The sequence below is a fragment of the Lonchura striata genome, chromosome 7, assembly GCF_046129695.1.
Source record: "Lonchura striata isolate bLonStr1 chromosome 7, bLonStr1.mat, whole genome shotgun sequence".
NCBI lineage: Eukaryota > Metazoa > Chordata > Aves > Passeriformes > Estrildidae > Lonchura > Lonchura striata.
In genome coordinates this window covers 26,581,555-26,603,737 of record NC_134609.1, presented here as the reverse complement: position 1 = coordinate 26,603,737, position 22,183 = coordinate 26,581,555, and the positions used below count along the sequence as shown (strand labels likewise).

General features: G+C 35.2%; 1 protein-coding gene across 1 annotated transcript in view; it reads left to right on the top strand.

The window, feature by feature from the left end:
* The window catches only part of RAB11FIP2 (RAB11 family interacting protein 2), a 32,099-nt gene extending 11,879 nt beyond the window's left edge, over window positions 1-20,220 (top strand). The window contains exons 3-5 of the mRNA XM_077784715.1: window positions 624-1,083; window positions 11,953-11,998; window positions 15,654-20,220. Coding sequence (XP_077640841.1) covers window positions 624-1,083; window positions 11,953-11,998; window positions 15,654-15,881 — 734 coding nt within the window. The 3' untranslated portion in view covers window positions 15,882-20,220. The remainder of the gene's footprint in view (window positions 1-623; window positions 1,084-11,952; window positions 11,999-15,653) is intronic.
* The last annotated feature ends 1,963 nt before the right edge of the window (window positions 20,221-22,183 follow it).

Here is a 22,183-nt window from a genome sequence, read left to right as displayed (position 1 = left end):
TTATGAAGCACTTACAAGGCCAAAATGTTAAGAAATATTGCTGGCCTATTTTTTATGCTTTCTTTAATTGCTGGTAACTCATAATTGCTGTTTCTGGGCATAAGAAATAACTTACATTGCTCATGATGTATGATAGTTTAGCATTTTCTCTTGTTATGTCCTCATCTGAGTGTATGTTGCATTCCAGAGGGGACTCTAGGCAAAATGGCATCTTGTGAGAAATTAAAAAGTCTAATTAAAAAGTCAAAAACTATCACCAAATTTTAAACCTGATTTGTACAAAGAACTGAAAATACTTTGAATGGAATTGCTCAAAGTTATTGTGCAGCAACATACTATTGTCTCTTTCTGGAATGGCACCCAGTCATAGCTGTCTTCTCTGTAGAACTTCATTTTCATGCAGGAAACAAAAATTTCCCGTGGTGCCTATCCATAAATATTTCTGAAACATGAAAAAAGGCCACAGCTGTTTGGGTTTTTTTAACAGCTTAGTTAATCACCAATGTTCTGAACTAGGGCTCAATTGCAAAGCTTCTAGATCTAAGCTAAAATGGGTTTTCTGCATGTCATAAACTGTGATATAGTGTCTCATTGATAATATACTAATGACAGATTGTTTGCAGGGAGTCTAAAATCTCCACACAGAAGGACATTAAGTGTTGATACTTCTAAAATGAGCCAACTTGACAGCACAGTTGATGAAACTGCACTTGAAGCACAAAATGACCCATTTAATGTGAGTGCTTCATTACCCCAAAAATTTGCTACACTGCCAAGACAGAAGAATCCATTTGAAGAAAGCCCAGCAACGTGGGATCAAAACATAAGTCTGTTTTCCAAACCTGTCGACATCAGAAAAGAAATTAAAAAAGAGAAAAAAGAGAAAGTTAGTCTTTTTGAAAGAGTGACTGGAAAAAAAGATAGCAAGAGGTCAGATAAACTTAGCAATGGGGGATCAGAGAGTTCTAGTGACTTGAAATCACCGAGTGCATTTGGGGAAGCTCATCAGGAGAGTTTTGATTATGAATCGACTAATCCGTTTATGGCAAACTTCAAGCCTACAAGCATGTTGCCATCTTCAAGGTAGGTTTTTGCTGTATTTCAATCTGCTATCTTGTACATGTTATATAAATGAAAATGTGAAGTATTGAGGAACACAATCTTTGTGCTTTATAGATGTTTATATCAGTGCTTTTCTGTTTCTAACTATAGAAACAGCATACATTTTATATAATTTGATAATTTCCTACTTTGTTTTGAAGTGAGTTTTTTATTACTAATATGTGCTGTGAAGGTTCTTGGGTGCTTGTGTTTGTGGAAGACCTTGTTTGTGCTCTCCCTGAAGTCTTCTGCTTTAACTGAACATTCATTGCTAATTTATTACATTGCCCCAAGTCAGGTTTTGAGAGGGAAAGGTTTCAAGTGTAAGAGGAAGAGGAAACTGAATAACTAAAAGAGAGGTGTAAATAGGAGTGGTGAAAAGAAATCCTATGGATGTCACTATCTGGGGGGAAAAAAAAGGAGTATTTAGGTTCTATATGTTAGAGTACAAGCATTAAGGAACATTCTGTTTCTAAATGGGAGCACCCACATGAACTCTTATCTCACTTGAATTCATTTGGCTCGCTGCAGCTTTGCTGGGTTCTGTGTATTGAAATTGTTGCACGAGGCAGTAGTTTATGTCTTGAGCAGAATGAATTAAGTTACAGGGCTGATTAGGAACTTTGATTTAAATAATCCATTTTAATCTTTGTTTGTCTATCAATGCTTCACTTGTTTTCCTTAAGAAAAAGTGTAATCCACAGTTTGTTTCCTTCCTGGGTTTTGTATGCTAGTGAGAAAGATAATCTTGCCTGTCTGTCTCTCTTTATACATGTATAAATATATATGTATATTTATGTACACTGCCACCCACATATACTATTCACAATAGATAAATGTTTAAGAAGTTAATTAACTTTCATTCCTTTGAATTATTTTTTTTATATATATATAAATGCCAGAAATTAGCAGTCCTTGCTTTTTCAAGGTAATAATTCATTTCTATGTAGTGACTTAAATTTGGTAGAAAATGCATTTGAAATGAAAATGCTTCAAACTGGAATCTAAAGGCTGTAAAGTCAATTACTGTTTTAAATGGAAAACATAGTTCTAAAAAATTCACCTTTTCCTGTGTATTAATTCCTTAATAAATGACACGAGTTGTTTCTTTAAAAAAAGGTTTTTATTACCTTGTTCTCTTAGAAGAGAGGGATCTTACTGTGTCCCAGCTCAGTTTTCTCTATGGGTTAGAATGCATGCACTCCTGGTTTAAACTTAGAATCATTTTCTTAACAAAACTAATCATGGATGTGTATTAGGGAAATAAACAGAAATGGAACTGCCTTAGAAAAGAATTTGTTGCTAGAAGCTCATCTGACCTCAACAAATTATCTTCTTAGTGCATTCTACAGACAACCTTAGAATATTTTTTATTTAATGAAGTATTTCTCTGGATTAGCATAAGGTTAGGTTGTAGCTTGGTTTGTCAGGAGTTAAACTTCCATTTTAGTAAGTTCCTTTAATGAGAAATAATTTAAATAACAGTCAAAATTGCATAACATTTAATTTTTTTAAATGCAACACTGTATTCAGGCAGATGCTAGATCTAAGTAGTGAATCTTCTGAAGTATTTGAATGCAGCAGATCTTGATAAATATAAAACTTAATGGTAATCATGATGGACTTTTTTTATTTGTTTTGTAATTAAAAGCTCATCACAGTGCCCATTCTGAAGGACTCTAGTCATTTGTTTCTGTCTTTGTATGAGAGTCCCTTTTGCTAGTTTTTGGCTTTTATGTAAACATAAAGTTTTGATAAGACAAATAGATATTATTTTATTTTCAAAAAGCCAAAAATAGTAAACATTCTGACCTTTTTTGTGAAACAGCTATTATGGCATAATATCTAGCATGCAATAAGTTAAGATAGAAGCTCTTGATTTTTATATGTTCCATTATGATGTTCTGTGAGAACCTTTTAGACTTTGTTTACTTCTTCCAAATGTATCTTGTAGAATTATTTTCTTTTGAAGTAGAAACTAATAAAAAATGTGCATATTTAATAAGTTTACAGTGCAAGTTTACCTTTTATCTGTGGAGGATTTCTAGGATGGAATCCATTTTTAATTTTTTGAACTAGTAATACTGAAAAAAGAATTTGTAAGAATATGTGGGTACAAAATAAATGAGGCTGGGTAACAAATTCAGTATGCAGAAAGCGTAGACAGAGAATTTAGTCTTTGGGTTTTTTCTTATTTACTCAACATGCTATTAAGCTCTTTTGGATGAATCTCATTTCTGCAAGTAAACCGGGCAGTTTATTTTTATTAAGGTGTGTCCAAAATTAGTGTTCTGTTGTGGACCAGGTTTGCTTTGCAGGTAGATCTCCCATTTAACCCCACTTAGCTAAGCCTTGGTTTGGGTGATGGAGCACCCTGAGCTGGGTTCCTGGCTGATGACACCCTCTGGAGGATGTATTCCAGGAGCACACTGTAACCATAAAACATCCAGTCTATGGGACCAGACTGGGCATAGAGAAAAATGGGAGGAAAAACTCCCAACCCATAGAATCCCTCCTTCCCAACCCTCAAAAAAAAATCCACCAAACCCAGCTCCTTCGTGTTTGGGGTGTGAGTGTCACGTTCTCAGCGCTGGTGAAGCCACATCTGTAACCTCAGTGGGAAGTTTTTCAGTGACTTGGGTGCACTTTGGGTCAGGCTTAAGTCCATCCTAATTAATTGTGGTTGCTAATGTTGAGTGAGCAGCAGCTCATGACATCAGCTGGGTGTGCTGCTGAGTAGCCCTTCACCAGCCCATCCTGCAGTGCTTAGCTGGCTGGCTGCATGCTCTGGCACTAATTATTCCTGCTTACTAATTAAACAAATGAAGATAAATACATCTTCCACATATTGCTCAGCTGCTGATCCAAGAATTATAGAAGTGGTTCAGCAACAGTTGTAGGATTTTTTTTTTTCCAAAAGCAAGTTTGCCAGGATTATTTGGATTTTTTTTATTGCTATTATTAATTATTGTTGTTTCAAGGAAATTTTAGAAGTACTTTGGAAAAGCAAAAAAAAAAGCCTATTTGATTTGTCTATAATACTTATTGGCAGGAAATCACAAAATATGGATCCCTAATTTCTGCTAATCTCTGATCTGTCAAAGTTGTTCCCTGGTTTTGGCTAAATCTGTAAAATAGGGATGATACTTTGCCTCCTGCAAATGCTGAGTGGATAAATGAGTATTTTTAAAGTGTTTTTATTGATATGATATCGCAGTGTTACATACGTGTTAAGATTGGGGGCTCCATTGTCTGTTGTAGGCATAGAGATACTTGTGAGCTGATTTCTTGACAATTTAAAAATGCCGAAACAAAAAATGCTGGTTTGCAAATACTACAAAATCTGTTAGTTCCAGAGGTTTTGTATCATACAGCCAACGAAAAATTTATAAGCAAACAATGTCTAATGCTCTTAGCCAGCATTTACCAATAATAATTTTGCTTTTGTACTTCTTAATGCACTGTTTTGAAAGTTTTACCCAATATTGCTTTAAATTGCACTCATTCCTACAATTACTGCTATTGTTGTGGCTCTCAGGAGGTTGATTTGCAGTCAGAAGCCACGTGGCTTTTGTGTTGTACACAGTGAAAGAAACTGAGGGTGCTCCTGGAAAACAAAGATTGTTTTGTGCCATAACCAAAGCTCGTGCATCATTTTTCTGAAATTGTTTTTGTTTAGGAAAATACATGACACTACACTACAGGCTAATAAACTGATGTGAAAATTTCTCAATTTACACCACTTGACAAGTGCTAAAAGAAAAGCATCTTTAATTTTAATGTGTTATTAGGACCTTTTTAGAGAGATTGTACAAGTTATTAACAAGGTCCTCTGAGACAGGAGACGGGTAATTAACAAGACCTACAGAAAGGGAGTTTAGGTAATTAACAAGATCTCAGGCACTGGACATAGGGAGACAAATAGTCCAATATTTAAAGCTGACAGGTTGTTACTAGTCAGATCAAATTCCAGATCTGCATTGGTGAGTGTTTGGGAGCTTTCTACTAAGCATTATATATATATATAATATATACACATACCCAGATAATGTCTGTATCTGTACACAAATAGATGCATTAAAAAAAACCTTCTAACATAGCATTTCCTTGACCTAACCATTTTTACGCTTCATAGAAAAGAAGATAAAGCTTGTGTCTACATACAGATTACACTTTATCTCAAGTTGTTACAATAAGTATGTTACATTTTTAGCAATGTGGAAGGTGGAATAGTGGAGGAGAAAAAAGCTTGTGTCTTACTAGGATTCACTGTAACAATTAAAAATAATGCTCTTATTTATAATATTAATCACTGGTGAATTGGAACATAAATTATTAACATATTACTTATTTTTTTTCTGTCTTTTCTTACTGCTTCAGTTTTTTGAATTTGCAACTCAAAAAGAAAAAAAACACCAACTGAATCCTTCAACTCTTTCGCATCCTTCTGCTTGTGGTTTCTGAATGTGGTGTTTTTCTTCAGCCCCTCTCCCACCTTCATCAATGTGGCTGTTAGAGCTGTCTGTCTTCTCAATGTCACATGTTCAAATAAATCAAGGACTGCAGTTTTGTTTTTCCCAATGGAGGAAAGTTTTGAAATATGCAATATCTCTGCATTTTGATATGGTCATTTTTAGATTTGTTAAAAAAAAGAGAAGTGCTATGAAAACAGGAGGCTTTTGATAACAGTGATGTGTTTAGATCATATTAAATTGTTAAGTCTGAAGAACAGTTGATGTCAGCAACATCAACGTTTTGAATGTGTGATGGTCAGGTGGTTAAAGAAGCTTTTGCACCATCCTGGTGTTCCTCTGGGTTCCTGCTTCTCACTTGAGCTGTGACAGCAGAGCCCGTGCCAATCTCGAGTGAGCTGAAGTTCTAAAGTAAAACCTGTTATCCCAAACCACACTGAGGGGGAGTTATTAGTGCAATAACTTCAGCATAATCAAAGTCACTGTTAAATGGTTTCAGTCTTGCAGAGATACTGGCAACATCTCCATTGGAATGAACCCCAAAAGTTGCCTGATGAGAGCAAAGGATTGTAGTGGCTGTGTATTTCTCTGCCAAATAGGAAATCCAGTGTACAATGCAATTCATTTTTTCTTCTTTTCACATGCCTTTTTCAGAAATGTTGCTCTCTAGATATTGCTGTGCTTGCTAAAGCAATAAGGTCTGTTAAGACATTTTAGAAGATTTAGGTTCATAAAAAAAAGACATCAGGTGAACTATGTTTGTTTCCTTTGTCAGTGTTAGCATGTTTTATTTTAAGAATAGTGTACTTCTGCATTTCTTTTCTTGAAATTAATAATTTTTTCAGTTCTCTACTGAAATTTGACTAGACTTTAGTCAAATGAGATCTCCAGTCTAGGTAGAATATTGATGGACTATGACAGTGCTTTAATTGTACTCTAGACTAATTCAGTGTGGTAAAGCTGTCAGTGGAACATTATTTCAACAAGAGAAATACATTGATGGTGCATGAGAGGTAAAGAGAAATTACAAAACAAGCAGGAGTCATGCAGAGATTCTTAGTCTGTCCTGCCAGGACTGTTATCATCTGATTTAAAAGATCACTGCATGTGATAAGAGAATAATGAAATCTTTTGCAAAGCTCCTACACAGCAGTGGTCACAGAATTTGGGACATGACTAAGGTGGGCTTTGAGGGATATTATAGAAATACTTAGTATTTATCTTGACTTTTGCAAACTCCTCACCAGCAATCAGTCACTCCTAATTAGTTGACTGTTCTAGGAATACTGTTAGAAAAGTTCATCCTGCTGGCTGCATGACAAGATTTTTTCAAGCTTTCACTGTCTCTTGGTGCACATTAAGCCATGTGAAATCTTTTTTGAGAGGATGCATGAGGCATATTATCTTTCCCAAGGGAAAATGCACTGCCTGTTCTATTTCGTTTTTTAAAAGAATAATTCGTTCTATTGTTTCTTTATTAATAAATGCAGAAACTATGTAAAAGCAATGTTTTTTTTTCCTGTTTTATTATAAGAACTAAGGATTAGTTCTACTCTTTTAATGATTTAAAAATGGGTCTGTAAGTTTCAGTGTAAAATGTAATTTTATGATTGTTTGATTTGTTTGTTTGCTGTTGACTTAGAGATCTCTAATAATAGGGTCTTCCAGTGGAGATCCTGGCACAATGTCTAACAGTTCTTTAGTGTTCTCTTGAGAAAAAAACTTATTTTCTATAGCACAACTCCTAGTAAAAGGAGAAATATTTATATACTTAGTATTCTAACTAGTCAAGGATAAGTAGTGATAGCCACAAAACCTGATTCTCTTTTTGTGTCCTCCTGGGGTTACCCAAGCTCCAAAAGGCCACAGAACATGGTTTGACAGCAGAGCAGTTTATACAGTGAAGTGTCTTAAGTGATGTTCCCCAGAATCTAATTGCAAAATAGATGGTAATATGCTTATTCTGTACTTGTTTAGCTGCCAGACAAGACAGTCATTCCTTCTCAGAATTACAAGTGAGCTCTGCATTGCCAGGCACAGCAGGCTGACATTCTATGGAAGGCTAAGTTTCTGAATTTCATTAACTGTATCTGATTTTATACATTTCTTTTGGTTTTGGTTTTCTTTTTTTTACCTTGTGCAATAGTAATCACCTAAATGGCATCCTAGTAGTTCAAGATTTTGAAATACATTGTGAGAATCCAAAGAAAAGTGAATAAGCACTGTAGTCAGAATCACTTCAAAGACCAAGAAGTAGGATAGGAATAAGAATTTCAACTCTAGGAAAAATGAATATGGCAGAGCTTTGTTAATTACCTGTATGCAGACATTCCATATTAAAGGAAAGAAACTGAAAGCTCACACTTAGCTCATTGGTATAATAGATATTTTACAGAATGTTAAGTTAACATGATTTTTAATACGTTGAATACTAATGATTAATTTGAATATCCTTATTTTAATTTCTAATAGTAGACACTACTATTAGATTAGTTACTACTATCATGTAACTAATAGGAATAGCAAAAGAGAGGTAAAAAACTTTTGGTCCTTAAGAAAATACTCTTTTCATGGAGCAAATTTAGGAGTCTGATTCCCATGCATTATGTAGTCAGACTAAATGGCACTAAAATGTTTAAATCAGTTATAGGAAAGGTTTGATAAAGATTGTTTTAATCTCTAGCCATTCAGAAGCTAAATATTTATGCAGCCACTAGACCTGATGTTTGAATTTTTAACTACCATTACATTTCAATAGACAGAATTGTAAGATGCATTCATAAACTTGAGCTTGGGACACATCCTGAATTCAAGTCCACTGTAGTCTTCCTATGCAAACTGTAAATTATCAACATGCAATGGAAGTATTTAATTACCATAAAAAGTGTTATCAAAAAAAAAAAAAAAGTTTCAGTCTGTTCTAATGAAATGTTTTTAAATAGAGAAAATAACAATAAAGTACAAAATAATATGCTTGCTATGATTATGAAATAGTAACCCAAACCACTCTATAGAATCAGCCCTGCATTATATCTGTCTCCATTATTAGTTTATATTATTTTTATTTCTTATGACTTTCTCCCCTCAGGAGTAAGACAATAGAAAAGAGTTCTCATCTCAGATAAACTAAAACTGAAATCTAAGCTAATAAAATCCCAGAAATTGAAATAAACTTTACTATTAAAAAAAAGGTAAAAAGAAAGTTATATCCAAAGCTGTAAAATAATATGGAACAATAAAATAATGGATATGATTTAATCTGGTACAAATGTCTGTTACATAAAGTAACTGCCAAGGACACTAATTGAATTCCCAGATGAGTGAAGGGGGGACAGGACTAACTGTGCTGGATTGGACAAGTCTGTTCTACCTAGAGAAGGGTAGGGGTGATGTGCAAGTTGGGGGCTCAGTGTCACTTCCATCATCCTACTGCAGCTGATTTTTAACCTGTGCTGGTAGGATTTACCTCCCTTTTGTAGCTCCTGTCTTGAAGGTGATCTGACAGAATGATAATTTATTATTTGTAAGAGGCAAACTTAAAAATCAGTATGAGACATCACCTGGAGGCACATAAGGTACATGGAAAGTCTATTTGTTAGAAAAGAAATATCATTTGTACTTGTAAACTGAACAAGTTTAGTTTGGGCATAGTTGACAAACAATAATTATAGAATCCCACAGTGCCAGTTTTTCACAATCACTGTGCACAGTAAGTCTCACTCAAAAAAAACCCTGCAAAAATCCAAAATGATACTTTTCCCCTAAGCTGCAAACATGGGAACTTCTTCCATAGCAGGAGTTCCCTGCCAGTTTATTGAACTCTGGGAAGAAACCCCAGAGACTGGTTTACAACTAATACTATCACTATGAACTCTGACTGCAACACAGGAGAGAACAATATTATTTTCTGTAATTGTTCAGATCAATGATTTCAGAATGCTGTTAGGAAGTCAAGACAATGGCTGCTCAAAGGAAGCTTGTGATGCTTGTACACCATGGGCTGCAGTCCTAGAGGCCTGTTTTGTACAATTGTTGCCAGAAATTTAGTGAGGTGGTAACTTTAGGAGTCTATTATTGTGATGAAATTTGAATTAAAAAATAAATGCTCTTGTGAATTTCAACACAGCAAATAGACAACCCCACCAACTGTTTGCATTCATAATTTTATAGGATTTTCTTTTGAGGTGTTACCTGCCCCTCAGACAGTGAAATAGGGGTGCAGTGGTGGGAGTCTGCATCTGCTCACTCTCACCTCGGGCTGGGGCACTGCCAGGAAATCTTGCAGGGCTCAGCAAGGCTGATGAGCTCCCACCTTACTTAGCAGACACTTTGATTTAGAAAAATGTTATTATATGCAATCTCAGCACCTGTTTCTTCCTTGAGAAGCAGTATATTTTCTACAAATCTCCTTAAAGTATGAGTAAGAGCACTCATAGCATTTGGATTTTTATTGGGGAATATTTTAATAGCTTTTCATTTTTTTTTGGTAAGTGTATTCAAATTTCTTCTTACAAAATACACAGATGTTCTCTTTTGAAATTGCAGTTATGATGTCCACAATTTTGCAGAAACTATTGAAGGTTTTTTACTGCTTAAAAAAACCCCCAAACAACTAGTCCATATTGCCAGTGATTTATACTTCTAATTTTGAAACACAGCTTCTCATAGTCAGAACTGCTGCTTTCATTTTAAGCTGCCTCTACAAAAAAGAGTCCCAGAACTTATTTCCCAGAAACTATAAAGTCATTGGAGGCAGTGAATGATCCTGCTTTTTTAACCTTTCAGAAAGTCACCCAGTTGAGCAGTCAGGCTGTATTATTCTATATCTTGTCTAACATGAGGAAACAGTCCCAAAAGAAAGATATCCCAAATTAACGCCACACTTCGTTAAATAGAGACATTCTTGGTTTTCACCCAGCTAATTCGATGCAGTTCAGTTCACTCATTTTTTTTGTGCTGGGATCACAGAAGGCAGCCGTGAATGGAGCGAGTTCATCATGAGTTTGACACATCAGAGCAGGGCTGAAAGGAGGCTGGCAGGGAGGGACCCTGCTTTGCCTGGGCAGACAATACCCCAGGAAAAAGGGCCCCCATTCAGAAGGGGTCTCCAGCACTGGGGCAGGCTGCTGGGATCGCTGTTACAGACAGGTAAAATGGGAATTAGCCACACTTAATGACACCTCTGCCTTTCTGGTTGTGGCTGTGCCTCTAATCCAGTCTCTGTCAAATACCCTCCGATGGTTTACAGGACTTTTGTGTGAGCAAAAGTTTGCCTGCTTTGGAAATTAAAAATCGTGTACAGACTAAAAAAATGTAAAAAAACCCACATATTTTAAAATAAAAACAAATATTTACAGAAAAATACAATCATTTATATTTTACATCTTTTTAATTTGTAATTTTTTTTCCCTTCCACTTTTACACCATGAGATATGTGGCGTACAAATTCAGATAACAGAATGGTGAACTGTCACAAAATACATGTTCCCTAATACCAAAAAATCTTCAAAATTAAAAAAAAAAAAAATGCACCTCTCAGTTACACATCACCCTCAAAGCCAGTACGTGCAGTCTAACAAAACGGATTCTGTGCTGTGAAAGAATGTGCCTGCTGTGGTGCTACCAAGTAAATAATATTTGTGAGCCATATCCAGGTTCTGAACATATTTTAAGAGATTGTCTTCTCTCCAAACCTGCTGTAGCAAGTACAAAAGAACACAGCATCACCGATTTTTAAAGATGCATGCAATAATTACACCAGCCTGTGTGGACAGTTTCTTAAGCCTGACATTTAGGCAGTGGCTAGTTTTATCAGTATCAAGAAAATTATAAAAGAGCTTTCCTTTCTGGATATGCACAATAATCACTAGGTTTATAACATAATAGATTTTTTACTCAATTTTAAGTATAAAATAAATGTACCTAACAGAATATGTCTTTCTAGCCCTAAGCTGGTGATCTCAGTGGAATTTCTGTAGGAACTTTGTTCTCTAGGAGCAGCCATGAAAGCTGGGAATATGTGTTAGTCTGTAGGGTTTGGTTGTTGGTTTTTATCAGTCTCATCCCAGGGACCTGTTTCTAGGTTATTTCATTTAAAGTGCTTACAAGCTCAAGCTAAGTCTAGAGATAAGAGGAGAGATCAGGAAGCCAAATCCATAATACCTTTCTTGCATTTTTTAATTAGCTATTCAAATTTTATGACAAAAATTTCCTTTAATTTCTAATATTTTATTTTCTTAAGTTTAAAAAATCAAGAAAATAAACCATATTAAAGACTTTGTAGCTGTCTGTCTACTTCAGTACTGTATTCTAGCAGATTATTTTGGTCAGATAAGCATGAACTGCTAATATTTGTGTGGTGTGTTTTTTTCCCCCACAGTTTTAATGTGAATCCTTCTGGCATTGAGGATCTCAGGAAAAAAACGGTGAGTTATGGAATGTTATGGAAAGCTATCAGTAAATGCCAACTTATTGGTACTTGTATTATAAGCTTATAAGCTTTTGTTCTTTTTTTTGTTCTTTTTTAACTTAACCTCTTTCTTATATGGAAATGGTGGTTTTTTTCTTTTTCTTTTTCTTTTCCTTTTTTTTTTTTTTTTTTTTTAACATATCCAGAAAACCTAAATAGAAAAGCACAGGCTTAATGTAAATTTGGAAATAAGGAAGAGTTTTGCACTCACTATGGAGTTTAGCTGTGTTATGATGAAGAAGGAAATACTTAGTTCTTTGCACAAAAAGTAAAAAAAAAACCCATAACCTGAATTTAGGAGTGGTTTAGATGACTCTAGAGAAGTAATGGTCAGTTGAGGAATTCTGCATTAGTCAGGGATTTATTAATTGACCAGACAGGAGTTTACCATCACTATATTCAGAGACTTGAGAATAGTCTTTAGAAGGCAAATCAAAATTGAAATTATGACCTGATATATGGTAGGATTAATAATACACATAATAAATGAACAGATGAAAACACTAAAAAATAGAAATACTAGAAGGTATTATTCAAAATGCTCTTGTTTCTAAAAGTACTGTGAATAAATTGTGTACTCAGAAAAGACAAAAAATAATCCAAAGCTTGCCTGGACGGTGTCTTTGTTTGAAGGAAAATGTGGTCTTACTAGAATTTGTTCTGTGAATAGATGACATCTTTAAAAGTGGGTTTATTTTCAATCTCTAAAATATATAGAAAACAAGTTTCACAAGCAAATATGACTTTGTACTGTTTGTTTTCTGCTGGTTTATGTAAATGATTTGTAATAGCATTTGATGTTATTGTAAATGCCCGAGTTTTTATAATGTAAGTAGCTGGTGGGAGATGTCAGAGTATTTGAATGCTGCCTTTGATCAGATAGTAAACTGAATTCTACCAGGCAGTTACTTAATCTCTGACAAAAAAAAGACATCAAAAAATTGATTTAACTTAGCAGCCATTGTTCTGTAAAGTAACCATAATTACAGTTTCTATGTGCTTGCAAATGTACTACTGCAAATCATGTAATTTATTGCTGGTAAAAGCATCAGTTTAATTCTTTTAAGAAATAAGATGTGAATTGTTTTATTTAAAGGATTTAAAGGTGATAAAAGAAATCCTTGATGATTTTTCTTTTGGAATGCCAGCCATCCTAAATGTCTGTTATAGGATTATGAGGTGATGCTCATTTAATGCAAAATACAAATTAGGTGGGGAAGAGACTCTATCACAACCATAGTTTTGAATGAAACCATTTGAATTTCTTTTTAAATATTCAGGATTGCTTTCTAAGGTGTTTGAAGTAATTTATTATTAGATTCTGTAATATTAGCCCTCACCAAGTTATTACATTTCTTCCTTGTGCTTACTATTTAGTAATTATGTTTGTATGTCTCCTCCTCTGATGCCAACACCTGTCTCTGCAAGCAGCGTTTAAATGGGAGCAGTAGCCAGTTGAAAGGGCAGTATGAGCTCTTTAAGGCCTAATTAAGAACTGAAAGGAAGATGAAGTAAGTAGGACAAAAGATGTGAAAGTAGCTTAGATGACATTCCCAGAGCAGAATTCCTCATTAGAACAATGAGGAGATGATCAGGGATTGCCTGGCCTTCATTTTATCTGTCGTTTCCTCTAGCTGGCAGTGTGTACCCCAACAGGGTTTTGTAGCTGAGACAATAATTCTTTGCATGGCTCTTTTAGAATATTTTGTTTTCTCTTAATCATTCATTCTAAGATTATTCTTATGCATTAAAACTGTGGTATCTATTTTTGTAAAGAAATAAATCTTCTATATACATTTTAATATTACCTGCTGGCTCAAGCTGAACATACCAAATCTTCTTAATTTTATCAACATTAATTTCTAAATGCTAGCATACTTCTGCTAGAATTTTCTTGCATAATTAAGATGTGTATGGGGCATGTGCATGATAAAACATCTTTAAAGCTTATATATTACACACAATTTTCCAGTAAACTTGATTGCATAATTAAAGTCATCATTGCACCTTAATACCTGTTCCTTTGCCAAATCAGAACATTAGGCAAACCCTGTATTTCAGGCATAAAAGTGTTAATGATATTTTCTCCAGTGTGTACAAAAATTTAGTAAAGAGAATAAAATTTCATAAAAAGAGAAAGTTTTACTTCTTTCTTGTAGAAGAAAATGTGCTACGAATATGACCACAATGTGAAGTTACTTTCTCTTCTCTCCTTGTTGAAAATGGATTACTAACCAATTTATAAATTTCATCAGATTAGCCATTTTAATAAAGTGGCAGTTACTGATTGCTTACAATCCCTTAACTTGGTATGTTTAAAATACTGAATTTACATCCATATATATGACTTTTAATGTCTCAAGTGCAGAGAGAAACCCTTAAAATTACATGTTTTTGAGAGCTACTGTTAGAGTATAATTGATGGAGAGAGGCTGATCTGTCACACTTCAGCCTATTTGCAGGGCACCATCACTTTTAATTAGGTTCCTTTGAAAACTTTGGCCAGCTGCATATTTTAATGGGTCGACATGTGCCAATGTGCAAATATGGAGCTGTATGGAAAGAAAAGAATGGGGCATGGAAAAGGAATGAGCATGACTATTATGTGATGTGCTTCTTAGCTGTGCAAGCTTTATAATTTTTAATGACATGCTTCTACTGTAAACAAAAGCTGTCTCGTCTGCCCTGTTAGAAGTGCAGGACTTCGTAGGTTCCATATCTTCTAATTTTTTTCATTTCTGAATGAGATGAAGCATACTGCTTAACATGTCTAACAGTGCTGATACTTCTATAAACCAACACAAAAGAAGACATTCAAGTTTACAGTCTTTGGATCACGTTGTCCTTTTTAAGATGACTAATTTGTCCATTTCTGCTAATACCTTCACTTACTGAGTCATCAGAAATCATTACAGAAACAATTCTGCTTTCCCTACTGCTTAATTCTGTGCCTCTCCTGCTTTAAAGAAAGCAAGGTCTTTTATAAATACACTTTTTTTTTCTGCCTTAAGTGCTCTGGTGCAAGTAAGATGTAACCTTTTACCTTCACCTGCAATTTAAAATGGAAACTTTTATTATGTGATTCAGAAGCCAAAGCCTGGAGAGCCACTGGTGACTACAAATATGAATGTGGAAGACAGGTGAGGGCTGATGTCATTTAGAGCTGAGTAAATGCTTTGCTGTGGTTCTCTCCAGAGGCAAAGACTCAAAGAAGTTGCAGTAGGAGTTAAATTCTCAGGGCTCTTCTCGTGTTATTCCATAATTAAGAGGGTTGGTTTCCCAAAATGGACCTGCCAGCTGTTACTGTGGTCACTGCTCATATGGTCACTAACTCTGACACACTGACTGTATGTCCACCTCACTGAGAAGATATTTTTCTGAGATGTCAGAGTGGGAAATGTTAATGAAACTGGGCAGCCCATCTCCAGTTGTCTGCTCCAGTGCAGGTGCAGGAGGGAAAAGCACTGCTGCAAACAGAGGTGCTGCTGAAAAAACATTGCTTTTCATATCAGGAGATGCACATGAGAAAGACAAAAAGCAATAACCAATTAAATTTCTGGAGACACTGAACTGCTTAATAAAATCTGGTGTTTTTCTACACTCACCTGCAGGAAGGAAATCCTTTTGATGCCACTGCAGGATACCGAAACCTCACTTACGAGGAGGTTCTGCAGGAGCTGGTGAAACACAAGGAGCAGCTGAAGAAGAAGGACAGCCACATTCGTGAGCTCGAGGATTACATTGACAATCTCCTGGTACGAGTGATGGAGGAAACCCCCAGTATTCTCAGAGTGCCATATGAACCCTCTCGGAAAGCTGGCAAATTTTCCAAAAGCTGAGATAGTGGTACTTTCTGCTGAATACATTAGTGGAAGGAGATCACACTTTAATATTTTGTTTTCTCTTCATTACTTTTCTCCTAAGAAATTCCAGCAAAATAGGGAGGAGAGACAATGGCGTGTGTCTTTTCCTTTTTATTTTTTAATCCAAATACAAGCAGAGGCTGCCAAAAGTTGTTTTACATTAGATAACTTAGGTAACTTTTTTTTTTTTTTGGAAAATACATTTAGGTACAGAATACTTAAAATAGAGTTAATGATACATAAAAAATATGTCCATGTAGTTTATATCATAGCTTAGTGTTCACCATGTGGCAGTTTCAACAGAGAAGCCTGTGCTGTTATGAATGTTTTCTTGAATGTTTATTGGTATTAGGCAAATATACTGATTCTTTTTTTTTACAGCATGCCATCGAGACCACTGTTTTCAATCCAGTGTAGTACTCTACTAAACCTAAGTGTGGTTTGTTGCAATGGAATGTAATCCTGCACATGTTAGAGGAAAACAGTGATGCACAATCCTTGCAAAATAAATGCTGTATTCTATACAATGTGCTTTTTATATAACAATGTATAAAAACCCCTGTGCCATTTCTGTCATGGCACATGCTGGAACCAGTTATTTTACACTTAAATGCTGAATTTTATGTATAATGAGTGAACTTTGGTAGTGAGCTCATGACATAAAGGTGTTTTGAGGATCTTTTTGTATGAAGTTACTGCATGTCTTTTTATTTGTTAGAAGTACTTTGAACAGTATTCACAGAGCCAGAGGTACAACTGGAGAACTCAAGTATGGAATAAAGAAATTAATTGTTCTGTTCAAAGTCTGCTGCAATGAAAATGTAGCAGAAATTGAGAGGCTGACTTAAATAGACATGATAAATCAATTTAAGCTTGAGTTTTACATGGTATATGTGTCTTAACTTTTTAAATCTTATGACAATGAAGTATATGCCTTTAGAAATAGGCCATGTTGCTTAAACAATATAGGGTACTTAAGCTTTCCATTAAAAACGTCTGTATTCCATGTAAATAGTTCTAAAAGTCAGTTCTCATTGAGGCAAATGAAAGAAGAATGTAGTAAATATCTTCCTCATCATTTAATAATTGTTTGTAAAATGATGTATGAAAAAGGTGTCTGTTATTCAATGAATTGGAAAAATATAGTGATGAAGGTATAATGGGAAAATACTATAAGAGAACCCTCAAAACATTAAGATGAATGGATTTTAATTTTAGTTTCCTTTAAAATAGTCTTGGATTTTCTCTTGCTGTGAAACAGTAAAATGTTATTTAAAACATGTACAGAGAATTTTAAATTTGGATTTAAGATAATTGTCTTTTCCTCTTTTTCTGCACCTGATCTGTTGGGTTTTTTTACAGCATTGTGGCACGGCTGCTACTGAGGTGACCAAAAAAGCTTGAAATTAAATTCCAGGTTTTTTTGTTGTTGCTATTGTAAAACATTTTAATACATTTTCATTTTTAAAACTGCAGAAATCAGTAATATCTTGAATAATTATATATGGAAGGGTTGAGAAAGTTCTGTCTCACTGCTTTTGACATCATTAGTGTTGTAGAACAGAAGTATTCTAGTTACAAAAAAAAACTTCTTCGTACAAATATTCTCAGATTTCATTTACTTATTTTTGGCTTTTTCTCCTTTATTTTCTTCTTTTATTTAACAGCAACCTCCCAGTCCCCATTTAGCACTGTCCCTAAAATGTGTGCAGCCAGAGTTCCCAATCCTTTGTGTGGATCCCTGTGCCTGGATGGATCCTGAGAGGTCCCAGCCCTGCCCAGCTGCAGAGCTCTGCATTTGTATTTTGTAGTGCAGAAATCCATCCCACACCAGGCCGTCTCTCCTTTGTCAGCCTGAGGATGTATCAAGTTTGGTACCTCAGAAACCATGTGAATGTTCTTTTGACCCACTTAAGATCTCGATGACTGTAAATTTGTTGTAATATATTCAAAGTGCCAAAGGTTATGTACTAGTTCATGGTATGTTTGCTGTTAGAAGTTGGGGTTTACACTCAATTAGGTTTTCATTTTCTAATTACGCCAGGATGTATTTCAGTTACTCAGTATTTCCATAAAAGTTCTTAAACATTTTCAAATGCTTGGCTGAAGCCAGTGGTTTTCTCATATTGCTGATGGGGAAATGTTCTGCAATAGTTTTTAATTCCACACTCATTTTCAGCTAACTGGTATGAGACCATCTCTAGTATCCACAGTGCTTAAATCACCCACACTACTGAGGATTAACAACTGCACCAACCAGAGAATGTGCTCCAGTGACTTCTCACATGCAAGCCAACTTATAATTATTAAAATGTAACTCTACTATATTTAGCACCTCTGAAATCACTTCTTTTAGAATGTAAATGTAGAATATCAAACTGCATAATTGACTAAAAGCAGATCATTTGACATATTTGCATACCAAGAACGATAAGCAGATTAAAGGTAGCGAAAAGATCAATTTTTGTGCATTAGTGAAGAAATTTAGTGAAGCTTTGAATGTGCTATCTAGTGTTTATCTGATCTCTAAGTGAATAAAAGCACCTTTTGTTTCTAACAATTTGTCAAGAAAGAGGGGAGAACAACAAATGCCATGTAGGAAAAGGTAAAGTTATTGAGAGGTAGAATGGGACATTAGCAGTTATGAAAATATTTTTATAGAGTTTATAGGTAAAAAAACAGGCTACTTTTGGAGCAATTCTTGAAAGATTGCATACACATATTTTCTGCTTAAAAAGAAAATTTTAGCATTTTCCTGTATTCTGAAATTATTTTAAAAAAGCATCTTTGCCCCACATGTATTTTTTGAACCATGCAGCTTTCAAATGAAAACTTCTCATACAGAGTAATTTGTATGTTGAAAACAAAGGAAGTTCTGTCTTTCCCATAGGATAAAATTGTAGACTTTCTTGCAGATCATTTTAAACCTATAAAAACTTGCCACTTTTGGTCAGTCTTTCTTGCCCTTTAAAATACACGGATGAAAATTTTTAACATCTCCATATTATTTTGATATTTTCTCTCCTAAATTAGCATAAGCATTCATCCATGCATGCACTATATTTTGAAATTATCCTTTGAAACAGCTCTGACTTGTATTGTGCTTACTTAAAAGGACAAATATGAAGGCCGTATTTTTATGTTGTAAGTCAGAAATGTAAACTTTCTGCCATTCAAGAAGGATGTTTAATATTTATGTATGTTACCTCTTGCTGCTGTATTTTAAGTTTAGCTTGGTTTTCCACCTCCTAATGAATGTAGCATTCTCCCTAGATTATAACTGCATTTATTGCTGTTGGCTCTGTGTCAAGAACTATTTGTAATTTTCCAGCTGTGGAAATGCTGCCTTGTATTTCGAAAGGTTTCATGATTTGGGGACCTGATGAAAATTATGCTCATTAGATACTAGCCTGCATTTGTTTCTGTACAGGATGCCCTTTCTTGGATGCATCTTAAAACAAGCAGAACTGCTGTCTTAATGTGTTTACTGCTGCACTGGGGGTTTATTTATGCTTCTAGCTTTAAAGAAAGATTATTGTCCTACATCAAGTATGTAAAGTGAGCTGATGCTTTTCTCCTCTTTGTACCATTGCTGTTGTAGATATGATAGAGGCATTAGCTGGGCTGTTACAATGGTGAATTTAGAGCATGTTGACTAACTTCCCCTTCTCTGAAGTACTTGCTGAAGGATTATAGCTCTGCTGTGTTCATGATTTAAGAGTCTGTCAGCACTTTTGGTAGGAAACCCTATTTTCAGGGACTTGTAACTTAAAAATTTCAATACAGTCGCTGGAAGTATTTAATATGCAATAGGTAGCACTTTAATCTGTTTATGAAGGGGTTTGAGATTTGTTTCTGTTGAAAAGGTCACAGTCTCCTAAAGCATGGTGGGCATTTGCTTTATCTTTTATAATTTCTACGTTGAGGAAGCCACTGTATGTTACAAGTGGTCGAGCCATTCCTATTCATTTTAGAAGCTTCCAGATGTGTTACAATGTATTATAAAAAGCTGAAGATCCAGGTTATATATAGGAAGTCTGTAAAAGATAGGAACACTACTTATAACTTAAGGGTTTTATTTTGTCTTGTGCAATCAATGGTAGTTTGTCTACATTTAATAATGGTACAGAATCATAACTATATGCACTTGTGAGAACTATAAACTTAGAATGCATGAAAAACATTATTTTTGTTCCATTATTGCAACTTCAGATCCTTTAATTTGATGAAAATGTTATCTTAATATTTTAATTTCTGTTCATTAAATAAATATTGCATGTCTAACACTAATAAAGCACCACAATGCACTACTGCAGTATTTATTGAATTGTGACATTAATCTGTGTTATGCAAAGCATGTGGTTCCTAAACTTAGTGTTAAGGCTCTCAGACCACAGAGAGGGGTATTTCCTTAGGGACAGCTCTAAATGAATATCCCAGATGTTTGCAGGGTAGCCATTAAGGGAAATGGCTTCAGTAGTGTCCAGAACTTTGAATTAGTGCAAAAAGTGGTGTATTCTTAAATGTCCTAGTCTGTATGTCTTTTTTAGTGTGGTGTCTGCAATCCCTTCAAATGCACTGTTCCTCTGATGCCATGGCTGTGTAAATGTTACCAGGAGATCTTTGGCACTGCAGGCCAGAGCAGCATTTAGCATGAGAGCAAGCACTGTGCAAATTCTGATATGGAGGACATGACACATATTTCTCTTAATACTTGACAGAATAAAAACTCAGCCAGAATGACAGAAAACTGGAGCATCCTCCCCCATCACCCAGAAGATTTTTTTTCAATTCTCCCACAAATTTTTGTCCTTTTCCATGCAAAACAGCAAAGTCTATCCCCTGACAACAGCAGGTTTTCTGGATGGTGAAGAGGTGTGGAGAAAGTCCTGGTTTGGGAGAGGAACATTGTGAATCTTCCACCCAGTTTCTTGGAGCTTTGAATTCCACAGGGATGTGATTCCTTCCCTCACTGTTAGTTTGCTCTGTGAGCAGGTCCTTTGTCAATACATTATGGACTTAAAAAGTTTAGAAAGGGTTCTTCTCTTAGAGGTGCCCATGAAATGTGGTTGTGGGAAATCACAGCCAGGTTGTGAGCTGTCCTTCAGCTTCCAGAGGTGTTGTTATGCAGATCCCATCAGCTGTGTCTCCCCTTGGCTCACAGGTTTTGCAGCTTCCTGGTGTGTGACAGCTGAGGAATGGGACAGGAGGGGAAAGCACTGCCTGTTAGACAGCAGTTTCCATCTGTAATTCACATCTGGTAACTAATCTCAGCTCCTGTGCCCATTTGAAAAGGGAGCCACACAATTTCCCTCCCTCAGAGGCATAATGTTTGTTAGCTGATACCAGCCACAATCCTGTTGATGATATGAGAGCCCAACTGGATTAAGCAGCTTCCAGTTTCCCCAGCATGTAGTTATCTTTGGAGTTGTCATTGCTAACCATCTCAATCCCCCAATAAAGGTTTTCAATAATATTTTGAATATAGTTTAGCAGTTAAAGAATTATTGAAATTACATGTAAACTAGAAGTATCATTAAGGACAATTCTCTCTCCAGTTGCACTTATTGAAGTTATTTTTTTTTATGGAACCACAGAATAAAAATCAGGATTTCATTTCCCTCTTTTGATTTGTTTTTATGGGAGTGTTGTGCAAGTTCTGGCTGCAGCTCACTTGGGATATGTTGCCCTTTTGTGTAATGCTGGGCATGTTTGTAAAGTTATAAATAATGATGATTTAAAAATGCATCTCTTTTTGGAATAATTAATTAGAAATTGGATTATTTTTTGGATTGTTTTGTAATAGTGCCATTTTATAAGACATAGGAATAAGACTATCTGCTAAAGGAAGTAGTTTTTTCTGTACTACTTATTGAGTAATTATGAGAGAAGGCTACTACACTGAGTGCAGCCCAGCCTGGAAACTGTGGCATTGATTGTGTAATGTTTATATAAATATCAGTATATTCAGTGCTGGAAGCCAGTGGCTATTACATGGGGATTATTGCAATGTATTTATAATGTGTTTTTACAGCATTTAGTAATGTAGATCAGTCTTTGATAAATGGATGATGATTTAGGACAGAAAAGTACCCTCCATGGCTAAACACTGACATGTTTATACTTTAAAAGTAAGCAGCTTAAAAAGGTTTTAGGGCCATGCAACGTTTAAATAAAGCTGAATACTAAAAAGGGGAGAAACTTTGTGGGATGTATTTTATTTGTTTCAGCCAAAACAGTACCTGCTGTGTGACATGCAGGGAATGAGTAGAAGCAAC